This window comes from Etheostoma spectabile, chromosome 12 (assembly GCF_008692095.1).
Source record: "Etheostoma spectabile isolate EspeVRDwgs_2016 chromosome 12, UIUC_Espe_1.0, whole genome shotgun sequence".
Lineage (NCBI taxonomy): Eukaryota > Metazoa > Chordata > Actinopteri > Perciformes > Percidae > Etheostoma > Etheostoma spectabile.
The window spans coordinates 3,659,518-3,686,486 of NC_045744.1; the positions used below are offsets into that span (position 1 = coordinate 3,659,518).

Genomic DNA, 26,969 nt, shown 5'->3' on the forward strand with positions numbered 1-26,969 from the left:
AATGGCCCTTCTCTACATCCTCCTCCTCCCATGTAGAGCGCAGTGAGCGCCCACATCCCTACTTATATGAGCGTCTGGCGTTTGGAGCCTGTGCGGGACTTCTCGGCCAGTCGGCGTCTTACCCTCTGGACGTGGTACGGCGGCGCATGCAGACCGCAGGAGTCACAGGCCACACCTACGGCACCATCTTTGGCACCATGAAGGAGATTGTGTCTGAGGAAGGGGTCATCCGGGGACTCTACAAAGGTCTGAGTATGAACTGGGTCAAAGGGCCCATTGCGGTGGGGATCAGCTTCACCACCTTTGACCTTACCCAGATCCTCCTGAGGAAGCTGCACCAGATGGGCCACGCGACTCGATAATAGCAGAGGGATGAAATTTGGAAAAGTGGGATGACAAGGTCCCCGTACACCCTCAGGAGAGAACGGAAGAGAGAGAGTGACAAGTGTGTATCGCTGGATAGAAGCAAACACACACTGGCTCAGGAGGAGTGGTATTAATGTATTCTCTTACTTGTTCCTGTGTGTGGTGGGGGGTGCGCAGTCCCTGGAGGCGTGAGGTATGTTGGATGCTACACACTGTTACTGTGTACAGCTAAGTGCAATATGCTCAGTGACTTTCTGTGTGTTTGTGTACACATAAATTACAATGCTCCGGCCCTCGTGGACCAGGCCGTGTGACTGAGCGTTTAGAGCCACACACACACACACACACACGCACACGCACACGCACACGCACACACACGCACACACACACACACACACACTCTGAGATCGCCCAACTGCCTTGTGTGTCTGCTTAAACCTGACACCTTCCACTGCAATGCGCGTTGCCACTCATTTATTGTTAACGTTTTACAGATGCTTGAATTTGATTTAATAACAGTAAGATATGCCCGCTTGAGATTAGTTGTGTGTGTTGGTTTTAACCCTTGTGTTGTCTTCCCGTCAAAATTGAAAATGAACACTTTTGACGCTTTTTATCAATTTTTCCTTTTTAACTTTTTTATGTTTTTGTCCCCTTTTTCAACACTTTTGAAGCATTTTTCTTTCATTTTTTTGACGTTTCCAACACATAACACTAACTTATTAACTTTAGTTTTACAGTTATTTTTGGAATTTATGCTCAATAAACCTCATTTCTAGGAAATTCTACCTAATGTTTGAGTTAGAAAAGCAGAAATTAGGAATTATTTTGACTAAAATGAAAGGAATGGATGTTGATGATAATCACAGACTGGAATATGTCAACTTTTACTCAATACTATTTCAAAAACACTTCAGTTTGTTTTCAAATGCTATAAAATTAAATAAGACGCCCCAAAATGAATGACAGTAGAGATTTGTACTTGGCAAAGAGCGTTGTGCAAAATCAATCATTTCATTTTGGGGAATTGAAAAGAACATTGATATAGGAAAACGGGTCAATTTGACCCGAGGACAACATGAGGGTTATGGAATCATACCAAAGGTTAGATATGAGTTAGTCGCACATTATAATATCTCAGTGGTGTTTGCATATTTAAGCACAAACATTCTCAGAATACGGCTTTAGAGCAAAACTCTTGCCCAGGACAGAGGTTTTTCAGCATTGTTACTGCCACCATATGGTCAGCTTTTGGTTTAAATATATATTCAAATTTACAATGAGTGGAGCTTCTAAAAATTGAACTCCCAGATTAATTTTTTTGTAGCGGACAGCAGACACATGAGCTTGATTTTATGCCAGTGCCAACCTATATGAAGTACAAAGAGTGCCCGTATGATTTTGTATGTTTTCTCCGTGATAATAGAATGGGCTTTTTAAAATCGATTGTGATAGACAGTTTTGTTGTTTGAATTATTATTACAGATAATTAGACCGGTTAGTATTTACATATGACCTCCGGACTAAGTTTGACATCTCATCCAACTTCCCTGCATGTGTGGAGGCGACTCTAGTGACGACATCATTTGAGTTCTCTGTTACAGGCATGATGTCAGTTTTGTACTTTAAATTCAGCACAATTAAATGTTGATGAAATCCTCACACATCCATGTGTTACGAGGGGTAAAAAGTGGGACTGTAGGTGCTCAGTTATCACTTGAACAGTATTGATGCAGGCTGACAGTTGAAGACTGTCAGTAGTTTCTGTGCTCAGACCACACACACCGACGCAGGGTGGTGGTACACAGCCGGGTGGAGCAGAATGTGGGACAGTTTCACTTTTATCAGAACAAAGCAGAAGGTTTTCTCTGTGAAACACAAGTAAGGAAACTCAAGTTAATTCAAAAACTAAGAAACTCAAAAACAAAGAAACTACTAGGGCTTTGCTAAGTATTTTTCAATATTGATCAATCTATACATTTTGATATATCAGACAAAATGCCTGTCATATTGTAATGTCTTAATATTACTTACCATATCTTGGAATGGATTTTGACTTTTGTCCATTAGGCTCACCAATTTTACAAGTGATTATTTCTATTTTAGGACTATGTATCAATTTTAATTTGTTGATGCTAATGCAATTAGTTTGGGAACCAACACCACAAGTGTGTGTGTGTGTGTGTGTGTGTGTGTGTGTGTGTGTGTGTATACAGTATATGTGGATCTATATGTGTATATTTGTATTTATATGCATAAATATGTGGATCTATATGTGTATATATGTGTATATTTCTATTTATATGCATATATATGTGTATATGTATGTATATGCATATATTTGTACATGCATTTACAATATATGTATATATTTATATACGTATATATATACATATATGTATGTATATATATATATATGTATATGTGTGTTACTTTAAGAAATACGGACATCTTTTTGGCAAACTTTTGAGAGGCCAATCTTCTCAAATGTCACATATGTCTACAAGCATAATAAAAAAAGCTTTGCCTGAATAAATGTATGGTTGAAATTTGAATTAATATCTGATCAGAAAACAAGGTCAGACCCAAAAGATTTCAGAGACTCGTGTCTGTCGGGATCGTTGTTCAGCAGCTCTCACCTAAACAGTCAGTAGTTATTCTAATCAGGAATTAATCTAATTATTCTAATCAGGAATTAATCTAATTATTCTAATCAGCAAACACTGTTGATTAATATCAGTGTGTTGTCTTTACCCCTTACCTTCGTCAGTAGGTGTAACATCCAGTGTGTGGAGATGAGTTTGAATATATGACGGCTTGAAACGTGCAACAATGCTGCCTATAGTTCACAGTAACAGATCACGGGGGGGGGGGGGGGGGGGCATATATAAGTTCTGTCTCACTGTCCGTTAAAGGTAAACTTATGAAAATAAGTTTGGATTTCTCACGTTCACAGGATTCTCTCTCTCTCTCTCTCTGACTGCTGGCTCGCACAAATCTCTCTCTTTCTCTCTTTTTAAAAATAAAATGAGTCGGTAAGGCCACAAGAAAAATGCCCCCCCCCCAGCCTACCAGCCTACTTCCTTGTTTGAATGGAATGCAGTAGAACTAGTGGAAAGAGCCTCTGTCTCCACTAAATTGTTGAATGTTTGATGGTTACTGGTGTGTATTAGTGCTTTAGTGTATGGTCACTGTAAAACTATCATACAATATGTTTTTATTTCTCTCTCTCTCTCTCTCTCTCTCTCTCTCTCTCTCTCTCTCTCTCTCTCTCTCTCTCTGCTCTTCTGAGCTTACATCGCAAAAATGAACAATAATATGAAGAAATGTATTCATTTCCAGCACATGATGTAATTGATATGCATTGGGTCGTGACCCACGTTGTGTCTGATTGTGACGACCAGGGATCAGCCCGTGGTAGAGGTACATAGGGTAGCTGTTTAAGTGCCTAGCAAAGAATCAGTAAAGTTTTTTTAATATATATATATATCACTGAGCTACTTCTACTAACCTTTTTGAAAGTTGCTTCCATTTTCTAGCCTTTGCTTTGCAAAGTCTTCAAGTTATATTACAAAGTACAAATATTTGAGGGGCAGCAGAGTGTTTGGAGATTGTTCCGCCTCTGGGATTGAATGTACCACTTCAGGTCCGGTTTTTGTACGTGAATTTTGTCAAACTTCTAAACTGCCTTGCAGGGTGAGAGGCGTGATCGTTGGCTCCCTACCAGTCCATTCCAACCAGTCTACGATAAACTCAACAGTACATGTAATGGTTAGGCCGATGTGTAACCTGATTTCAATTAGAAGAGCAATATGATGCATTCATGTCCCTATTGATCTACCCATTGATCTAAGGAGGTGGATAAACACATGATCAAGTACACTATGATAGGGAGAGCAGACAAGCTCGGAAACCCCCTAGACAATCATGACATGCCAACAAGTTTTAAGAGAAAAGTACTTTTTGACAACCTGAAGAGTGGCTTATGAGGAATACTGAAACACTACGACAATTACAACTGGTACTTTGTTTGCATGTCCCAACGGAAAACCTCGTGTTGTATGTGTGTGAGTGCAGCAGTGGCTGCTCTGTAAATCCTAGTGAGTTGTGCCAACTGAATGTAAGCGGTCCTACTAACACCACTGTATGTCCAGTGTCTAGTCATGGTGAATCAGTAGGGACATTTTGGAATATGAAACTCTCAAATAAAACCGGATGTTAACAGATTGTGGCTTTTTTTTTTACATCCTGTCCCTGAGTGGTGTTACTTTTAGCGTCGGATTAACCCACCGGTTTGACCCAGTTTGTAAACGTTTCTGCATCCGAAATTTGGGTTTCTTTCAACCCAAATTGTCAAAAATAAAATCCTAAATGGTTCTTTATAAGTAAAATAAGTGATCAGTTCACTACTTTCATTGAATTTGGGTGTGTTATTCAATTGTATAGCATTTAAAGAATAATTGAAAGTTACAAAAATTAACAAAAACATGGGAAAAAGTGATACAAAATGTCAGGAAAAGTGCCAAAACTAAATTGACAAAAACTTTTTTGTCAATTTTGTAAATGCCAATTAATAAATTACCTGAACAAAGTGTATGACGTAGTTGTACCTGAAGCATATTTAATGTATGTACGCATTTCATATTAATAACAATTTTTGGTCCAAAGTGACAAGGACTATAGTAGCCTATATCAATACAATGAAAAGTAATATATAAATAAATAAATAAATGCGGAAATGGGTATATGTATGTATGGAAATAAATACATGCATATGGAATAAGAAAGTAAAAGGGAAATCAATAAAGATATACTTGTGAATACATTTTTTAATTAATACAAAAATATGTATAACAATATACAAAACAATAAATACAGAAAAATATAGCATTTAGTAGTGACTTATTTATTTAACATTTGTATTTATTTATTTACGGTGTCACTTTTGGCCCCCATAGCCTAGAAGGTGTCTTTGTTCGGGTTGAAGACACATGTGTGTAATGACATGTAGTGACCACTGGAGGGCGCTCCGTCCCCATGAATGAGTGGACTCCCCCTCACCCCGTCCATGGTGAGCTCCTCCGGCTGTGGTTCCACAGATGGCCGCTGGGTGGCGGTGCAGCCCGGCGCTGGTAGCTGAGGGAAGGTGAGCTGGGTCAGATGGTGCTGCTCCACTGCCTCAGGCCGTACTGAAGCTTTGAACTTGACCGTGAACGCAACACGGCAACATATGAACCCGATGAAGAAACTGAGCAAACTGAAAACGATCCCAATGAATTATCATGCCTGATATTAATAAAAAATACATAGGGTATACAAGGAGAAATTGTATAGGGTGTTTAAGGAGAAAATATATAGGGTGTTAAGGAGAACATTTTAAAGGTGTTAAGGAGAAAATATATAGGGTGTTTAAGGAGAAAATATGTAGTGTGTTAAGGAGAAAGATAGAGTGTTTAAGAAGAAAATATATAGGGTGTTAGGGGGAAAATATATAGGGTGTTTAAAGAGAAAATATCTAGGGTGTAAAGGAGAAAATATATAGGGTGTTAAGGGGAAAAGATATAGGGTGTTTAAGGAGAAAATATATAGGGTGTTCAAGGAGAAAATATATAGGGTGTTTAAGGAGAAAATATCTAGGGTGTTAAGGAGAAAATATATAGGGTGTTTAAGGAGAAAATATCTAGGGTGTTAAGGAGAAAATATATAGGGTGTTTAAGGAGAAACTATCTAGGGTGTTAAGGAGAAAATATATAGGGTGTTTAAGGAGAAAATATCTTGGGTGTTTAAGGAGAAAATATCTAGGGTGTTAAGGAGAAAATATATAGGGTGTTAAGGAGAAAATATATAGGGTGTTAAGGAGAAAATATCTAGGGTATTAAGGAGGAAGATAGGTTGTTTAAGGAGAAAATATCTAGGGTGTTAAGGAGAAAATATACAGGGTGTTTAAGGAGAAAATATATAGGGTGTTAAGGAGAAAGATAGGGCGTTTAAGGAGAAAATATATAAGGTGTTTAAGATTGGATTTAGATGCATTATGATTTTGTAGAAATAAAAGGAAATCCGTATCTGTTCATCCTCATCTGTGTTCACAGAGCAGCTGGTTGACTGAGGGGAAACATTCGGGTTGGTCCAGGTTTTCTTCCTGAACTGGACAGGGAGCTCGGACCAGACTCTTTGTGCAAAGAATTCTGGGAACGTGGGAGAAAAAAGCACCAGAAGAAAAGAGCTATAGGGAAGATAGAGGACTAATTAGAGAGTGAAGGAGGGAGGGATGAACGGAGGCTGTCAGAGGATGTGGTTGCTATAGATACTTGGCATGATGCCAGGTGGAGGCAGAGCCAATTTGCATTTATTCAGATGATGGCTGCTCTTTCTCTCTCTTTCTTTCTCTCTTTCTATCTGAGATAATAGCAGCGAAACACACATTTCTTCCATTATAAAGGAATTCTTAAAAACTCCATTTTCTTTTCAAAACCATTGATTCAAAAACATTTGAATCTATTTAAGGTATTTAGGGTGGATGATAATATATGAGCTATAGTGATTGTGCCACAAAGTACTTTCTTTTTCCCATGTCAGATTTTATTTCATTTTAAAATTCAAAGTTGTAAAACCAGATTGTAGCATTTAAAAAAATTTTTTTTTTATTTTTTTTATTTTTTTTTTAAATACGTCACAATGTCTTTCTTTTCTTTAATTACATGTACAAATAATTCTGCACTGTAGGCTACTCCAGGCCTTTGGCTAGTATCACGTAGGCCTGCATTTGTTCCTCAAATGAAGTTAAAACAAGTAAGTTATTGGTTTTGGATAAAAAGCTCATAGAAAAAATTAAAAAAAACAAAAGAAGTCTGTATTGCAGTTTTGCAGACATTGATATTAATTTGCCTTTTTTTGGAGTCTGGTTTGTACAGATTAGCTAGTCAGTTTCTGTTGGGCCTATATAGATATTGATATATATATATAAAATAAAAGAGAAAAACATGAAAAATGCTAATCACTATGGGCTGAATATGTAGAATAAAAACTTATACATAATAAAAAAGAGTTTTATTATTTCTATAAATTAAAATATCCCCCTTTAACAATTCCCACTACTAAATCATACTGCCAGAACCTAAAAAATTCAATAACTCAATGCTTAAATACATGAACCAGTGATATACATTTTGTCCTGTTTTAGTTTTATAAATGTGAAAGCATTGTGTCAAAGTTAAGAGTTTTTACTAAATATATATTTGGTATAAAAAACTGGATAAATTTACTGGAGAAAAATGTTCAAAGTGGAAAATGTTCTCTTTATTGACAACATATGAATTCACACAATATATACACGCACAAAGTTGTACAGCAACATAAAGTGTTCATCAACAGATTCAATACATTGAGACACAGTATGAAGTGAAAAAAAATCCAATCATAAAAAACACTTCCACACCACAATGACTTTTCTAAAACGCACAACAGGATCAATTACAGCCTGGAACGGTTGTATTTATTCAGATATCAGCTGACAATGATCAATTAGCATCATCATTCCTTTAAGTAGAAAATTAAAATCATTTTAATATATTAGTTATTATCCCACAAACATCAGGTGCTGCTCAACAGGAAAAACCCACCTAAAGGTACAGATGGTGTCTCTTTGAAGAGTAGTGACACTGTTAGGTGTGTGTGTGTGTGTGTGTGTGTGTGTGTGTGTGTGTGTGTGTGTGTGTGTGTGTGTGTGTGTGTGTGTGTGTGTGTGTGTGTGTGTGTGTTCAGAGACAAAATAGGGACGGTCTATTGTAAAATGTTTCATTGCCAGAAGCTTTAATTACTCAGCAAAAAAAAAAAAAAAAGATTGTCCAGTCCAATCTGGGCTCAAAATCCTTTTCTTTGAGTGACAAGTTGTTCAGCCAATCAGTGATCTCTAATCTGCAGAGAAACAGGAAGACAAAGTGAAATTAGTCCAAAAACAAAAACAAAAAACACAGCCAGGATCACAAAGGCAGTTGAGATAGTCTGAGATATACCTACAAATGAGCTTTCATATATTGAAAAATCATGAATGTGTGTCATGTCTCAGGACTGACACAGCAGTTTTGGACTGAAATAGATAAAAAGGGGTCGGACGGGGGCGGGGAGATCCAGAAGGGACTCCCTCCTCATGACTACCAATATCTGTCTGTGTTTGAGTCTGCACTTGTCCACCTCTGACCCCTAAAGTCTGGAGCGTCCAGAGGACACAGATATCACAATTATGCCTCAGGGAACACACACACACACACACACACACTTATGCTGTCTGGTTTTGTAACGTCACCACTGAACAAGTTAAGGATCCCAACAGCCGAGATAAGGGATTTAATCCTAATTTGTCCAGATTTGAATCATAATATAATAATACATGAACACCAGTAGGACAAACCAACTGCCTTTGCATTTGTGCTTCTTTAAAACCTGAAATGATTTCAAATGTTTTACTGTAAAGGCCTGTAGCTAACAACAGTAAAAACCAAAATCAAGGTAAGTGTATTTCTGTAGTGCTTTTGTAGTCTTAACACTCCTCAAAGTACAGGAACCATTCACACACACATTTACACTCCGATGGCAGCATCGTGGTTCAGTGTCTTGCCCAAGGACACTTGGACATGGGACTGCAGGGCCAGGGATCACACCATCAACCTTCCAATCGGCAGGCAACGGGTCTACCGCTGAGCCCCAGCCGCCCCGGTGTGTGTGTGTGTGTGTGTGTGTGTGGGTTGTGAGGAGGAAGAAGAGGGTTAGTTATGATTGAGGAGATCAGAGCTGGCCTACAGTTCCCGGGTAGATAGCAGTTTTTCAGACATTGGGCAATTATGGGGGGGGCTTCTGGAGCCTGAAGGGCTCTCCAGGGCTCCTCTTCTGCCCACATGGTCCCAACAACCCCGCTAATGTATGCCGCAGACAGACTACTGCAGTCCTGTCCCCACATCACACACAGACTCTTAAGCACACAGAGAGGAACTTGCAAAGAGTGTAACGGTGCTAAATGAATATCTTTGGACTTCTATTTCAATAAAAGCAGGAGTGTACGGGGGTGGGGGGGTGGGGGGGGGTGAGAATATGAGTCAGCGAAAGACACACAGATGCAGGAGGTCAGGTCAGAGGAGGTGGATGGACCATTTCCAAACATGAGTTAAGTTAGCATTAGCATTTAATTAGCATTTCATCCCTTCTCTGCCTCCTCTGTACACTGCCATGTGACCCTAAAATAACTGCAGAACCTTTCATATCTTTGGGAGAAAAAGAGATCTTTGTCTCCTCTGTCATGGAGATCTCACACACACACACACACACGCACACGCACACGCACACGCACACGCACACGCACACACACACACACACGGGGCATGTTCTAATTTTGATGTCCTTGATTTATCCTAACTTTATTTCAATCAGAGCTACACACGCGAGGCTTGGTTGACTTGACCCTTGGCTCCCTAAAGTCTTGGCTTTCCTTGAGACTTCATAATAAAAGCATCCGAGCCTCCCGTTTTGACAGGTTTGACAGGAAAACGGTAAAATGCTGTGTCATTTTTATAGTCAGCAATAAGAGACCTGAAAGACTGCTTGACCTATCAATTTTCAGCAAGGACTTGAAACTTTGCTTTGACGGGACTTTGACTTGTCGGAACATTCAGGCCGGTCTTCAGATGAAATTGTCACGGTAACAAGGTCAATCTTTTTCTATGGAACAAGGAGGCAAGACAGATAAAGTGTGTGAAAGAGTTGGAGTAGTAAGACAGGTGTAAATAGACAAAATAAAAGAGAGTTTTTATCTACCGAACTTCTCTCTCTCTCACACACACACACACACTCTTATGCTGACATTGTGTCCGTCCAACAAAGACGTCCCCACGGCCCCCTCATTATAAATACATGTCATTGGATCACAGCTCGTCTGAATCCCTGAGTCTGCTGCGCTCTAAGTGGCCGTGACTGAGCCATGAATGGGTGGCCGAGCGACAGTTATACCAATACAGCCAACAGCGTGTGTGTGTGTGTGTGTGTGTGTGTGTGTGTGCGTGTGTGCGTGCGCAGAGACCACAGCCCCCAGCCTATGGGAATGAAAGCTGCACAGCAGGACAAGGTCAGAGGTCAGGCTGTCTGTTACACACACATGTATACACACATGCAGCTCACTGGTTATTTGTGATATGAAATGATAAGATGAAATTGTGATATGATTAAAACAGCGCAGGTTCGCTTAAATCTGGGGCAATACGGTTCCTGCTGCATCAACAACAAAATGCTGCAAGAATCTAGTCCTGGCTAACTTAGAAGGAGAGAACAAGGTGTGCATGTGTATATTTGTGTGTGAGTGAGAGAGATAGTGTGTGTGTGTGTGTGTGTGTGTGTGTGTGTGTGCGTGTGTGTGTGTGTTAAAAGAGCTCATCCTATCTCTTTTTGCAAGGGATATGCGAAAGTGTCTCTATCCCTCTGGAACCACAAACCAGGCCACAGTATTGTACACTCATTCCTCCTTCTCCGTCAGCTCTCTCTCTCCCTCCCTCCCTCCCTCTCTCTCCCTTGTTCACTATTAAGATTTCTATTTCTGAGTCTGAAAACTTGCATTTCTCTCCAGGTATGACAAACTTTTCCTGTCTCTCTTTGCACCCTGGGTTTTGAACCCCCAGAGATATGACCGCCTGAATCCCTGATTAAAAGGTAAACTGATCACCAGCAGGTATGGTAACTCTCCCCACTGAGTTATCTTTCACTCTGTCTTGATTAGACAAAATATTTGTATGACGCAAAAAAGAAGTGTGACTGTGGAAGCATGCATGTACATGTGTGTGTGTGTGTCATGGACAGACTGTCGGATGCACACCGGGCTCATCAATGCAGCACTGCAACAATGAGCAGGGCATGCGATGGCGGCTGCCCATGTTAATCATCTCTGCTCGCCCGCCCCCTTCCAGCACCTTTGCCTTTCTATGTGTCTCATCCCCCTCACTAGACGAGGACCCAGTATAGCTGCCCGCACACAATGCCTGATGGGAAACAGAGACACCATAGCAGGGTTTTGAGGAGTAGTCTCCCATCTCCTCCGTGGCACCTCTGTTTCTAGATACACTTTGTGCAGATACATTCTCACTATGGAGGAGCCCCTTGATTTAACATACATATTGATGAAAAATGCTATTTCTGAGAGAATCTACTGTCAGTGACAGTCCTCTGTTATCAGAAAAATTGGAGTCAACTGTCAAAGTTCTGCTGAGTAATCATTGCAAATAGAGTTACAGTCAGTTGTGCAAAAATGGTAAAGGTAATTTACTCCATTTTTCAAGTTATTCTGAAAGTAGGCATTGAATTGTAAATCCCCTTTAATGTCAGATTTAGGCCACTGGGGTATTTATACAGGAAAGTTAATGCTAAGTAACATAAGGCAAGGCAAAACCAGAAAAATAAGTCTAAAAACCCGACAAATCTCCTGTGCAGCATATGGTCCTTTACTGGATGTCAAGTTGTGTGAGAGATCTGAGACATAATGCAATAAAGCGACTGACAGAGAAAACACAATAAGGAAAATTTGTGAAATGGAGAATAATGGAAAGCAAGTGAGTGAAAACAGCATGACAAGGGACAAAGAGTGTGCGAGAGAGATGTGAGTCTCAAAAAAGTGTCAATGCCAGGTTTCCTTTAGGCATGAGTGAGAAACTATGAGGCCTGGTGTGAATGGTTTGGGAACACGCACACGCACACACACACGCACATACACACACACACCCCACTGAGCCAGCGCCTGTGCCAGTGAGACAGGTCTATGGGTCTATTGAGGGGACTAGGAGGGAGCTGTCCCTTTCTGTAGAGCTAATGAAGCCTGCACCCACAGGCATAAAGGAGTGGAGAGAGTTAGCACTGCGCTCCTTCACCCATTCACCCACTTCCTTCCTTTACACAGCTCCTGATGAGGTAATGCTTTCTCTCTTAAAGCGACACCATAAGTAATGCACCTTTACGCATGCAGCTCTTTGTCACTATAGGAGATGTCAAGAAGAAATGATTTGCATGCACGATGCTGCTCAGGAAACGGGATGCGATCTTATGACAGGAAACAAACACAGCAGTCTCCAGCCTGGTATAAAAGCAGTTTAAATAGTGTATATTTAAAATATAAGGCTGGAATTATTCTGATTTCCTTATTGTCATCAAACCCCTTTTAAATTACCCAAACAATTGGTTTGTTTCTGGTTTCCAGATGCTCTGTGGCTCTTAGCTCAAAGTCCTTTTGTTCATCCTGAAGAGGTAAGTCCTTACAAAACGCCTAAGTAATATCGTAAATATCATATTATAAAAAAGTAATTCCCTAAAACAGCTGGGCACTGTAGTTTTTAACATATTTTACTCAAACAACAAATGCTGTTGAGGACTAAGTGGTACAGGACTATTTTCTGCTGCGGATTAACACAGATTCAGTGTTCTAATAAGTGTTTATAGCAGCAAGACAGTGTATGTATTAAGTCAAAACTAAACCTTAGTGGCCATGTGTTTTGCAATGAGAGAAGACATCATCCAGTGTTACGGTGTGACTCATTTTGCTCTTTTAACAGCTTAGTTTTTGACAACAGTGGAGGGAACAGGCCTTTGGTAATACAGTACTTGTTATTCAATTAATTGTTGCTTTTCTTTTTGGGGGATTTGTTGACATGAGTAAAATATAATATTACCAGATTTATGTTTTAAGATGAAAGAGATAACGCAAAACCCAAACCAATAATGCTTTTTTTTTTTCAAATTTGATGCAAATTAAATGCTCTAAAATAGTACCCTCTCAACGATTTCCTCCATCATGGAAATGTGTAGACTGTTACAATGCTGCCATCAATCTAGAGAGCAACAAAGAGCCCGAGACTAACGTGTCACTCAGAGAAGAAATGTCACAGAAAGCAAAGATGTGGGGAGAAAAGGTTTCCAGACAACACAATCATACTTTCATCAGGGGAGGTCTGACTTTACGCTGCCTGTCTTTCTGCCTGCTACTCTGCTGCGAGCGACTACAAGATGATGAAGGCGCTGTTGTCCAAGTCTACACCCAGTCTAGGCCCTTCTAAACAAACCAGACGGAGCTAACAATAGACCGCCGTGCTTATCAAACAGCCCGGCAACTTCATTAGCATCTTACACGACCCAGACGACAACCAAAGTGGCCCTACACACACACACACTCATGAGCCAGACAACCCCTTCTCTGGCCTCGACCCCTGAACCCTAGGGTCCTCTTTCACCTGCTACAACAGCGTTCATGCTAGCAGGGCTGTCTCGCCAGCGGCCGACTCATCTGCATATGTTCTCCTAATATTCCCACGCTCCAAGCTGGGACCTCCAGCTCGGGAGACGATCACACTTTAAACACAACAGTGTTCATTTAGGGCATTATGGAGATCTGCATTGTGTCTGACTTCATGTGGGCCTCGTGACAAACACTCCGTCTTCATGACTTTTTAGTGGAAGGGAGGCTTTTCTTTCCCTTCTTCCACAACCAATCACTCTGTGAATATTCTACGATCCCATTCCTGACTAGGGCACAAAGGAAATGTGGGAAAAGTCTACACAATTTTTGTTTCTAATAAATGGCTTTGTTTCCTATTTTAGTGCTTTATGTTTGGAATACTATGTTGGCTTTATCATCATGTTGCTTCCCCCCTTCCCACTATCCTTTGCGTCCCTCTCTTCGATTCCTTCCCGCTGAAGCTGTGTTGTTGATTGTCTTTCCCCCCGGCAACTCAAGGGTAAACTCACAACGCTCCTCACTTTTTCCTTCCTCTTCCTGATTCTTTCCCGCTTGTCATTGGCTGAGAGCAGCTTCCCGTCTCGTCATTGGCTGGCGTAACAGACAGAAACAGTGACGCGGCTACCATGAGGCTTGCGGTATAGTAGGAGCGTTTAAGTGTTATTGTGAGAAATAGGGTAGAGCGCATTTCCTGCTCTCCGACAGATAATGTCAGATGTGGAGGGGTGGGACACTCGGCGGGTTTTCGTTCAGATCATGTGAGAGAGACCTTGAGAGGCGTGCAAACGACTGTGACTGAATTTGCCTCGCTGCACAGCATATGGACGCCCTGATCGCTCTATGCAAATGGCCAAGACGCAGACACATGTCCATAAATGCAGACAAACTACCCCCCCTCCCCTCCAGTCCCTCATTAATTGTTCCTCCTAAAACCAGACGCCCCCCCTTCTCAAATAATAACCTCTCCCCCCCTGCTCCATCTTCCCCTCATGAGCGACCCCCACCCCACAGTCTAGACCCCGCAACCCTCTCTCTAACTCGAACCAGACGCCCCAAAATTCCCCTCATCCCCCTCCTCCCCTCTCTCCTCTCCTCCGCTCCCACGACCAGCAGACAGACCATATGATACGCGTGACCGCCATTTTGCTGCCCACAGTAGATCTAACTGTACAGCACAGCAGCTGCCTTGATGGGCAAATGCAAATACGAGCACTGCTTTGTTACTCAGGCGCTCAGACGACTCTCATCGCATGAATTAACGCCCCAAAAACAAGACCTGCTCAATCAAATGCGACCACAAAACGACACACTGCCAAAATGCAGAAACGTGACATATTCATTTATTTTAGCGCTTCAATCCGCCTCCAAATGTTATTATGCCAAGTTATGAGATGTGTGTTCAATATTTTTCGGGTTATCTCAGAGTCTCAAAAAGATGACAAGCAGTTCGGTTGCCTCTCATTTCCCTCTAACTGGTGTATTCTTGGGAAATAGCACTGATATGATACTTCAAAGCTACACGTTCTTCAGGCGGCAATTTTTTTGTGACACCGCCTATTTATAGGTTTCATATGCAGCCCTTTTCTAGCAAAATCAGTCACCCCATAATTTGTTCAGTGCCATGGAAACCAGACACCCATGTGCATGAAAATGGAACTATTATGGTCTGTCGGCTGTCTGGAGTTTGTTGGGCCTATGGACCCCTTTTTAATTAGAGTATGTGTGCATGTCTGATCTTCTCTGTTTGCTTAATGCTTTCATTGGTGCATTATGTATGTCTGCGTGTAAAAAAAAACTCTGCATATGTGTGACAAAGAGCTATCTGATTAAAAAAAAGGCTTGCCTTAATCCTTTGTACAGTGTCACATTTGCATTCAAGAGAATCACATGCAAACACACACACACACACACACCATATGGCACAGTAAGACCAGACTCTTGATCCCACACGCACAAACACCTATCAAATATATTTCAGTGTGCGAATCCTCGCAAGGGTAAAACAAACGGCAGCAAATACACTTTAAAAAAAAATCGCTTCACTTCTGCTCGCTCGCCGCTACGCCGCGTTCATAGGAGCAATTATCAGCACACGCCAACGACATGATGGTTGGAGGTTATGCAAATGCAATTAGCCTCGATTTGCATTCGACAACAGCTAACGGATGCACAGATGGCAGACAACAGAGATACGCCCGCCATCTTTGGCAGAGCTAGAGACTGGCGGCCATTTTGTCTGAAGCTGTGCCCATCTGGATGGAAACAACCACACTGCATCACTGTGACGACGGCAGCAGTTTGGGAGCTGTGGGTGCACAATGCTGCTGCTCGCTGGCAAACACTTTCAATGCCAAGCATATACAGCCCATTCATACACACAAACAGAGCTCTCTTTTGGGGAAAATGTATAGACAGAGAGTAGCTCTCTCATATGGTTCTAAATGTTCCGATTTGAGTGGCATCTTATGATTCAGTAGGCTTTGCAAAAATGTATCAATTAGTTTAATTAAGTAATTAACCTGTGAACTACCAAACCTTTCAAGGATTTAAATAAACACCTTTTACAGTTCTTGTGATCATCCCTAAATGATCCCCTCTAGACCACGGTGCCAAGTTACACAAATCACGCACACACACACACACACACGCACACTTTTTAGGGCATGTATGAAGTAATGAGAGCACATTGGACGAGTGGAAAGTGTAAAGTGCTAAAGAGAGATACTTGCCATTTTGCCATCTCCACCACACGGTGGGAAGTCTCTTTGCTCTGTGATCTTTTGCCTTTGTTCAGTCAGTTTTTAGTATTTAACAGTCTGGAATTGAATAAAAGACATCACGTAGAAAAAAAAAAGAGGATCATATTACATGTGCCAGTAATCTTTTCAGTTTTAACAGACACATGTCTACAGCTCACCATAGTAACAGCAAGCCAAGAGTGGAAGAGAAATAAAGATGGTAGTGTCTTTTTGTCAAATGTAAAAACTGGTTGGGGAATAAACAACGGGCGAGTTGAGCATGGAGAGTAAGTCTAAAGCAGAACTCCCAAACAGTTTTTTAAACAGCCGGAGGCACAAGGTGGGGGATATGTCAATCTGATGAAGGGGGAAAAATCAAGGGAAAGGAATATCCCTGTCGGCGGTCCCTCAACATTCTGGGTATTATTTGGGGAGAGATCCCCTTTAGCAGAACCACACAGCCAGTGAAGATTGGGACTGAGGTCCAGTCTGAGGAGCCAGGGCTGCAGCTGAGAGAGCCACACAGGGCCTGTCCTTTGGAGGTCTGCGGGCCCCTAGGCCACAGACTAACAGGAAACCCCACTCAGAGCTGTGCCGGCTCTGTGTTTTTATATTGATTTCTCCTGCATGCCGGTAGCTCCAGAGGTGCTTCGAGCCTTCAGGGACCTTCTCCATCCTTCCCAGCCCACTCACTAGCTTCCTGCCTGGGCTTAACATTGGTCTGCTGCACCCCTGGATGGAGGTATGGGCCACGGGAGTAGAGGAGGAAGACGAGAGCCCATGGCAATGATGATGAGCTGCGCCGGGTCTCTGAGTTCAGTCATCTACCAGCCTTTATCCAGCCTTCCAACCACCCACCCATGTTTCCATCTGAAAAAGGGAAAATAGAGTGTTTTTCAAAATCTCACCTTTGGCATTCAGCGTCCCTCTGCTCAATGCAAATGCAAATGTAAACACTAACACTTTGATTAAAAATATGTGGGAAGAAAACGCCAACTTGCTCTTTTGTAACCTGCCCCAAGGCGCTCGCTGCTATACAGAAATAAATAAAAATGCTCAGCATACTGTATGAAACACAGACACATCATCTCTCTTCATATTTTTTTTCTTCTTCTAAATCATTCACATTAAAACTATTACACATAACAGGCACTGTTTAGCAATACTATTGACATCCATTAATTCAATATCTTTCGTCATTTTGACCATGTCTTACAACTGGCACAAATGAAACAATGAGAATAATGTTTTTGATACTAAATTAATAATTTGCATGGATTCCTTTACTGCAGCGCGTCTTAAAAAAAATCTGAAAGCATTCTGTATGCTGTTATCATGCTAATACAACATAGCCCTTTATGTGTCGCTTTGTTCATTTCTATAAGAAAAACGACTCACAGGGGCCTCCTTCAGTAACTGTGCACCCACTGGCCCCCATTTTCTGTAAAAACCAGCAGCCAACACACATTCAAATCATTGTGGTTTGCTAGAAAATTAATAGGACACAGAAGGTAGCGGGTTAACACGGCCAAGGTCAGCTATGGGAGGGTTTGTTTTTGAATTTGAGTTTGCTGTTATGTGCATGTTTTCATCTTGTAATGGGGGAGCACCCGTAGTAGCCCCTGGCTTGGCGAGAGTGGCGGGGAGTGAGGTGGGGTGAGATTGTGTGAGCCAGAGGATGATTCAGACACAATGCCCCCATTGAGAGGGTTCAGACATGGGTGTTAACTCCCCATTCCTTCACACACAATAGGGCCCCCCACTAGAGCCGGCGTAGGGGACAATGTTGGTTCAGGGCAGCCCTCCACCCAGCAAGAAAGAAAAGAGCTGCATTATCAAGATGGGAGAAAAGGGAAGGATGGATTGGAGGGGGGGGGGGGGGGGGGGGGGGGGGGGGGGGGGGGGGGCAGGAGGAGAGGGACGGACGGGAGATAGATGGACATGTTTGTGTATGAGGAGGGGAGCAGAAAGGAGCCCTGTGACCCAAGGCTTTGGACTTGAACAAAACGGAGACATCGACAAACACATCGCAGCAGGCATCCCTTAAATATTTACACAACTTTCAAAAACAATTAGCTATTCTGTATCATCATTCTTTCTTACGTTTCGCAAGATAATCATCATCAGCCTGTATGTATGGTCAGTCTAGATAATGTTTTGTCTGCTTTCTCTTTGCTTGGTTTTACATGCTGTCCATCTTATTATTTTTAATGGCTAATTTTATATTTAGCCAAGGGGCAATAGTTAAAGATGAGCCGTTTTGCTTAAACCAGCAAACGACAGATTGGGGAGTTTATCCGCAGACCTTAATGGCATCATGTTTGCAGCAGAGAGTAGAAATCGCATCCTTCAATGGCTTCAGCTTTTTATTTTTTTATTTTTTTTTAAACATCTTAAGTGTTCCTCCAAAGACCATATAACAAGCATTTGCTTGTTTGCAGCTGCTTGTTATATACTCTGCGGTTGTAAAGGAACACTGTTTTGGGAGTCGGTTTGGGAGTGAAGCTGACAGCGTTAACAAGCCGTTGGTAATGTAAGTGTGTTTGCTTTTATTCCACCTTCCTTTTCCAGACAGGGAGCTCTGAAGGAAGCTATCAGTTTGGCAGTGGTTAAGGCCATAAGGCGGTATATGTGGCAAAGAGAAAAGGGGGGCTTGTGTAGCTGGAAAATGTTTATGGAGATCCTGTGTCTCTTTGGGAGTCTAATAGAATCCTGGGGCTGGAGTGAGAGCTCATTGTGCCAGAGTAAGGATTACACTGGTAAACTGGTAAAACAGGGGAAAGATCCAAACACTCTGTACCTCCTATGGAGAGGCAACGAACCATTGAACAATGACAGGGGCGAATATACAGCGAGCCGACTCGTTTCATCAACGATAAAAGAGAGAGGTGGAGAAAGTGGTGGAGGAGCTCCGAGAGGAGGAAGATAGAGGAAATAGATTAGGCGGTTCATATTCATGCATGTGCACAGGCAAAAAATAAATAAAAAATCACCTTGAAGGGAAGGATGGAAAAAGAAGGGGAGAGCAGAAGGGGCTGCATGGACGCCAGTTTCACTGGTAGAAGGTAATGTGGGGAAATGATGTCTGTCGTGCTTGTCTGTCTGTATCCTGAGTGACAGTTTACAATCTCTGTGGTAACAGGCAGGCCCAGCAGGTCGGCTCTTAGGCTCCAAACAATCCCTTGTTTCTTATTTTTTCTTTCTCTCTCTCTCTCTCTCTCTCTCTCTCTCTCTCTCTCTCTCTCCCCGTTATCTTCCACCTCCAGCTCTCATCTGTTTCCAGCTATCTCTAATCTCCACCACCACATCTCCGCATTTTGTCAAAGTATCTGTTTCCTCTAACTGTTACCACTCGATCACCAGTTATTTTAACCATCCTCTTCATTGTCTTCATTCAACCATCCTCTTCTTAAAAGACAACTCTGAAACAAGCATTAGGTTGCCTCATACTGAAACAGCACAATAATGATTTCTGACAGGCCTCCTCATCTTTAGTGAGCTGACTTCCACTCATAAACACAAACGATGAGCTGAATCACTCTCTCCCTCTCTGCACCCGGCCTCCCATTCATCAGAAAACTGTTAGCTGAGATTCCAGAAGTGTCACCTTCTTTCATGCTAAACCAATAAATGCAATATTTCCTAGAAAACAGAATTTTCTACATCCAGTTTTTCTCCTTTAGGCTCTGTTGAGGACTAATCCACAGAGGTTTTATTGGAGTTGCTACAAATTTCGGAGGCAATGAAAATCCCCCCAGCACGCAAGTAAAGCATTATTCTCCTCTCATCTGCGGTTCAAATGGAAACCACACTGAACATAATGCATCATCTGCATTCTGCAACCTGCCACGCTGAAAGACTCCTCTCTCCTCCTTGCTCTCTTCATCTCTGTTCCTTCAAAGGCTGCCGAGGGTGTATTCAAACAGCAGGATACACACTCAGCTAACAAACCTCATTAAGAGGCCATACACACTTTCTCAATGCTAACACTAGCTGTCACACATCCCCTCTCAATGCACACACTGGTGGCCAGACTGACCGCGACAAAGCATCTTTACAGAGCTAATTAGAAGGGTCCCCCCTCTCTATTTGAAACTCATCTGAATAGGAAGGTGATAACAAGGAAGGGGGAAGGAGATGGAGAAGGAGGGACAGGCAGGAGAAAGGGAGAGACAAAAAGAGAGGCTGCTTGGTAATATACTCAGTCTTTCATAGGGAGCAAGGAGCTTGAGAAGGAAGGGGGACCTGAGTTAGTGTGACACCGCTCTGTGTAGGTCTGGTGCAGCGGGGAACGGGGAGGGAACTGAGTGCTGCACCAATTTTATTGGTGTGCCGTTATCTAAAGAGAGAGAGAAAGAGGGAATGGAATGGGTGTGACACCAGCTTCATGAGGAAGGCAGCAAAAGAAAATCTGCACGAGAAACGGTGCTCTGAAACCAATTAATGTGCGGTTACACAAACTGGAACAAGCAGAATACAAAATGTGAAACAATGAGATACAGACGAATCCCAGGCTTTCAGAATATAAACTAAATAAATGCTTTTTCTTTTCATGCTAAATATTGTTGCAGAGCACTTGTTTTGTTCGGATAAATGAGATGGCTCATGATCAGTATTCTCTGTTTAAAACATTGCCGTTGTATTTCAGCTCCTTATTGAGAGGAGAACAGAAGGTCACACTCAGAGTTCAGCTCCAAAAACATTCCTCCATAGTTACCATATCTTCCTCCAACCCTCCTCCATTTCATGTTTAAATTTTTCTTTTGTGTGTCCTTGAAGCAAGCTGTGTGTGCATGTGTGTTAGTGTGTATGTGTGTCTGTGTGTGTAGGCAGACAATGCCAAGCTGACAGTTCAAGCACAAGGCCAAGTTTGTCTCCACAGACTGAGTGAATGGACTCATCAGCAACTACAGAAGTAAAAAATGTATCGCACTATTTCTCCAAAACTGCCTCCAAATTTTTGCATCAAAGCATAAAAAATGAACAATTAGTATGCTTACAAAATGTAGAAATAAAACTATGCTGTATACTGTATGACACTTTGTTTATAATAGGAAGCAAATCAATTGCATTCAAAAAGCAAAAAGATAGAAAGAGAAAAAAAAAATCATAATTTAGCCTCTTTTCAATCCTCAGCAAAATTATAAGTTCAAGTTGAAGTTATGACCCAATTGTTGTCCCATCAAGCCCAGTGGCCCCTGATGAGAGTGCAAAGCATTCTGGGAGAATAGCAGGTGTCCCCCATGTCACAGAGCTTCCCAGACAGCTTGTTAATTTGCACAACTTTTACACACACATCTCTCCTTCTATGTGTGTGTGCATGCGTGTGTATGTATGTGTGTATATATTAGCGATGGGACTTGACCCTAGCGAGCTGCGGCAGTGTTTCGCGTCTTGCTGGGCGTGGGAAAAAGACGGGACCCCTTTTCACAGCTGCCTCAGCCGAGGCCTGGGCTGCTGGGGGCCCCTGTACCCCCTCTACACACAACCCCCCTGTTCCCTCTTGTCCGACTCCCCCCCCCCCTCCTCTTCCCATCCCTTTCAGGCTCCGGCCTACTGGCTTTCAAAAGCAGTACCCCCTTCCCAGCCCTTCATAAATACATCTCATTATTCAAGCCCTAGTTTGCATAGGGATTCCAAAGGGATCTCCACTCTGCTCGTGAGGCCTGAAGCCCCTCAGCCTTTTGGACCGCACAAGTGCAAATTTCGACTTAGTAATCTCCCTGTGTTAATATTTGTTTTAAAACAATGTGAGCACACTTGCAAAACTATTAAACCAATATTACAACTGTCTTAAAATTTCTATTGCGATGCATCTCCCTCTTAAATTGTCTCTTTTTTTTGAAAATGTAGCCATAAATCTGGAGAAACTAAAAACCAGTGAAAAAAGAGTTTAGCATGAGCATAAGCAAGTGCTTTGCTAGATGTATTCCATCTGCCACTGGCTATTGTACAGTACCCAACACACAAACACACACACACATCAACCCCCTCTCCACAGCCCCCCGCTATCCCACCCCCATTCGCTGCAAAGCATTACTGCAGAGATTTATCTCCTATCAGCCTGTATAATACTGAGGTTATAATTTACATCCACTTTAGAAAACAGCAGCACAGGCCGGCCTTGCATATGCTAATGTAAAGCTTGGGAAAATCTGGGCAACTCAAAGAACTCCAAACTGAATTTGAATAACTGAGCTTTATATAGAGTTTCAAGGTTGTGGAACCATGACGATTTGACCTTTCTAACAATGTTGTTTCATTCCTAATGATGAACTTTTACATGACGAATCGGAGGGAACATGCTAAAAAACCTTTAAGCTAGGAGTGTTTCTGTTGTGATCGTGTAAAACATAACAGAAATAACATCTCCTGAGCTCAGTTTTTGTGTTTCTTAGAAGCCTTAAAATTGGAAATATTAATGTGAAACCAAAAACTTCTCACCGTACTGACCGTGCAATAGGTTTCCTTGGCAATGTACGGTATTTTCCAGCGCCTTGACTTATGTAATGCTACCGTTGCTGAATTATGCATGTACTATACCTTCATGCAAATGAATACTTTGCCCACAATAATCAGGAGACTTTTGACAAGGGGAGGGTGGCTCGTCAAGGCATTAGGACCAAAAAGGACAGAGCCACCCAAACGCTCTTTCCACATGAGCAGGTCCAAACCTTGCCTGTGCTCTCCTAACGGGATAAAGAACCGCAGCAAAGATTACACGGCCACCTCCCCTGCACCTTCCATACACTCTACCTAACAAATGGGATCATAGTGTTTAAAGGGATAATACGCTGAGTGTATGTGAATGAAAGAGGTGTGTGTGTAAGGAAGAGGATGGGGGGAATGTGCAATGTAGGAAATGTTTAATACTTCAAAGGAATGATGGGATTCAACATGAAGGTCTTACTTCACCTGCTCAAATCACACCGTTTACACTGTTGCTGTAGGCTACACTTTACTGCAGCTCCACACTGTACGTACTGTATATATTCTGATATACACATGAATGATATAAAAACTGACATTTATACTGTGCACAAATAAAACTGGCAGTAAAATGTCCCTCCAAAGTGCTCTTTTCGTTTGAATAAGACGATAAGGGTTACTACAGTGCACTTTACAAAATCACCCTTGATGCAAAATACAAAATTCTGAATATTTCAAAATTAAGGCTCAGTATGTCTATCACTCTCTGTCTTTTTCACCCTCCACAAAACACACACACTCACACTCACACACACACACACACACACACACACACAAGACCATCCTCACATCTCTTCAAAATATGGACAACAATCAACCACCAGCATTGCTGCAGCATCGTTCACTGAAGAATGAGGGCTAAAATTAAATAAAATATGCAAGCCTCCAGCATCTTCAAGTATGACCTGGACCTGCCTCTTAACTCCAAGTGCATGTGGCACAAACAGGGACTGTTGCTCATGTGGAGACGACAGGTCAACAGCTTCTCTACATGCGTGTGTTACATTAACTATTTACCTCAGGCTGACTGTTGCTCTTCATCCTGTCTGGTGGTAATTTGTCCTCATTGGGAGTTGACGCAAACTTCAGGGCTGATATTGGCAGCATTTTCCTTGAAAGACAAAAGAAAAGAGAATCAGTCTATGTGAGCTTTCATTTTTTATAAAACCACATATTTCAGGCATAAATAAGTAGCTTGCAAGAGAGTGGAGGAAAATAAAAAGGGGAATTAAACGCGCCTTTGTTGACCTTGCAGCTAACAGCCCTCCACCAAACATGTCGAGTGTTTTCTCCCATGCACTTCACATTATTTCGCCTCTTTGCCAGGTTAAAGATATTTTCTGTTCCATGGACAATTACTCAAGCTTGATGAAAATGTTTGCGTAAAGCCAAAATTGTGAAATGTGATGTAGAAGCAATCCAAACTAAGTGGGAAACTATGCCACAAAGCAATAGCATATAGCATGCTTCATCTGGGCAGCATCCCAGTTGCTAAGCTACTGAAATACAGGTTTGGACACAAAAAATGTTGTACGCAAAATAAAGTAGTATTAGAGTATGAATTCTAAAAAATCATCACTAGGGCCGTGGAATCAAACACAAAAAAAGAGACTTCAGAGAGAGATTGCATAATCGCATAATATTTTAATCCCTGGTTTTCTATTTATCACTACAAGACGGAGGACATGGATGTCAAATCGCATAAACTGGCTCAAACTGGCTCAATATGCAAACTTCAACAACACACATGCAGTGACACATGATCCGGGCTCTCTTGTTTAACTGCGCACATCAAATATTGTCAGTTATGGTCTAAATAGAGCATGTTGGGTCTTCAGGGATATTCACTCATCTCCAAGGCTTGCAGATTCTGCTCTAAGAATAGATCAAACTCTGAGCCGATGTCCTATTTTGTTCTTATCTAGCACGTAAACAAAAATAATCCACCCAGCGAAACAAAAATTTGAACATATCTGCCAAGTCTGACTCGGTTTCAGTGATGAAAGCATGTTAGAAACAACTGATAATGATTGTGTGCAGTCTCTTTTGCGCTCAATGATTGATGATTTTGATGTGTTGTACCCTGCAGGTTTTGGTTGGATAGCAAGGGACCAAACAACCAACTCGAGTTGACACTAAAATGGTGCAAAAACTGTGTTTCTGTGTAGTCATCAGGCATGATAGCACACAACGTCAAGTCCCATAAGCTCTAATAAGGCTTCATCTTGCACCAAGTGATCTACATGTGCATCCAATTAAACATCACACTCATAATGTGTAGTAAATTACAGCCAGGGGATATCACTTAGCCTAGACCACTCACAAAGGAAATACACTCAGTATCAGAGGAGTCAGGGAGTCTGCAGTGGATGCAGCTCTACAGAATAAATATTCATACAGAGTATTGACTTAAATGTAGGCAACTTCTAGACAGACAAAAATCGCCATAAGCAACATGTGAGATCCTAAAAGTGATATACTGCTGCTGCCAACACCATCACGTGAGTACTGGATTCACCAATCATATGAATCCTTTAACTATTTCTGTCTAACCCCTCAAGATATTAATGGTAGAACACCCACACATTTATGACAACTACACAACAGCACGCGCTGCTGGGTATTCAGTATGTTTTCCCACATGCATCACTAGCTTGTGTGCTAAAGTTGAGCGAGCAGCCGATTCATTGATCCTCAATAGGCCCCAGCATCACCGCGATGCCCAAAACACGAGCAACATTCACGCGCTCACTGACACGCAGGTGGCTACTGTGAACGTGCCAACACCTGTCCAGAAGAGGCGGACGACCAACATTAGAAAAAGATCACGCCGGTGTTGCTTTCTGGCCCAGCGGAGTCCCTCCCCCCTCCCCACCAGCACCATCACTACACCCCGCGTGCAGCCTCTCTCAGCATCCGTCCCTCCTGCTTCTTCCTGCCGCTGCCCGCACCGGCACCATCTCCTCCTCCATGTCGAAGCGAGAGGAAGCCCCGGGCTCCGAAGTGCTCGGCGTCAGTTCGTACTTTCGGTTCTCTAGCTTTATGAAATTAAAACTCATACAGCTAGATAACCAAAGACACAAACTAACCCGTCGTCTCTTAAAGGGGCCGCCTCTCCGATACAAACAGAGAGGAGAAGACAGGATAGCGAGAGAAACACGGTGGAAGAGAGAAAGAGAGAGAGAGAGAGAGAGAGAGAGAGAGAGAGAGAGAGAGAGCAGCAACAGAATGGAAGCTTTTATATAGGCCATGTATATTATTATATCATGATATAGAGGTGAAATTAGGTTACAGTAAAACACACTTTTGTATTGGTTTCAATGAGTAGTTTGACACACACACACACACACACGCACGCAAACACACACACACACACACACACACACACACACACACACACACACACACACACACACACACAAACACAAACACACACACCATTCGCTTCTTCAACGTTCATGATTTATGTTCATGATGCTAGCCTATGAGTGTCACCTTTTGGTGCTAAATCAGCATTTTGTTTTGCAGGGCATCACAAGTGCATGTAGCTAAAGGACAGACACACAACCTCGTCCTTTTGCAATTTATAAACTACATTTTTAGGAATATGAGTTGCCTTTGGTCAACACTGTGGCTAGATTTGAGCTGTTACTCTACCGCATCAGGCCTGACAGATAAGCAAAGTTCCCATCAAACAGCTGTGTAATGTAATGTAGCTATGGTTTACATTTATGGAAACACAAAACCACAATCAATGAAATGAAGCACACAACAGCGCTCTTAATCGGAATTAAGGCTATTTGCACATCAACTACACCAGTTATATAAAGTCAGCATCCCACTTACTTGCACATCGGGCTATAACTCCACTCCACTACCGTCAATATTCTCCAACTTTCTCAAATTCCGCCTTGGGGTTTCCGTGTTATCAGAGTCTGTGTGTCTGATCGCAAAATTGTATAAAAGAGCAGAGTATTTAGGCTACAAAGTGGCCTATCTCCCTACAGACTCGCATGTGTCCTCTCCCTCACACATGCGAGCTGCGTCTGCATGAGAAGTGCAGAGTCCACACGGTGAGCGGAGGATAAACTCCGCCTCAGAGAGAGAGAGAGAGAGAG

General features: G+C 42.1%; 1 protein-coding gene and 1 long non-coding RNA gene across 3 annotated transcripts in view; one reads left to right on the plus strand and one right to left on the minus strand.

Moving 5' to 3' along the window:
* Positions 1-1,110, plus strand: part of slc25a42 (solute carrier family 25 member 42) — a 7,997-nt gene extending 6,887 nt beyond the window's left edge. The window contains exon 8 of one of the 2 annotated variants that reach the window (XM_032531543.1): positions 37-1,110. In XM_032531543.1, the coding sequence (XP_032387434.1) occupies positions 37-362 (326 nt within the window). In that variant the 3' untranslated portion in view covers positions 363-1,110. The remainder of the gene's footprint in view (positions 1-36) is intronic. The other variant, XM_032531542.1, reaches the window with a different exon arrangement.
* Positions 1,111-16,428: 15,318 nt separating this feature from the next.
* LOC116699130 (uncharacterized) lies at positions 16,429-26,935 on the minus strand. The gene is made up of 3 exons (XR_004334375.1): positions 26,698-26,935; positions 23,869-23,962; positions 16,429-17,232 (listed from the first exon to the last, which is right to left on the minus strand). It is a non-coding gene; the product is annotated as an uncharacterized LOC116699130 (long non-coding RNA).
* Positions 26,936-26,969: the final 34 nt, after the last annotated feature.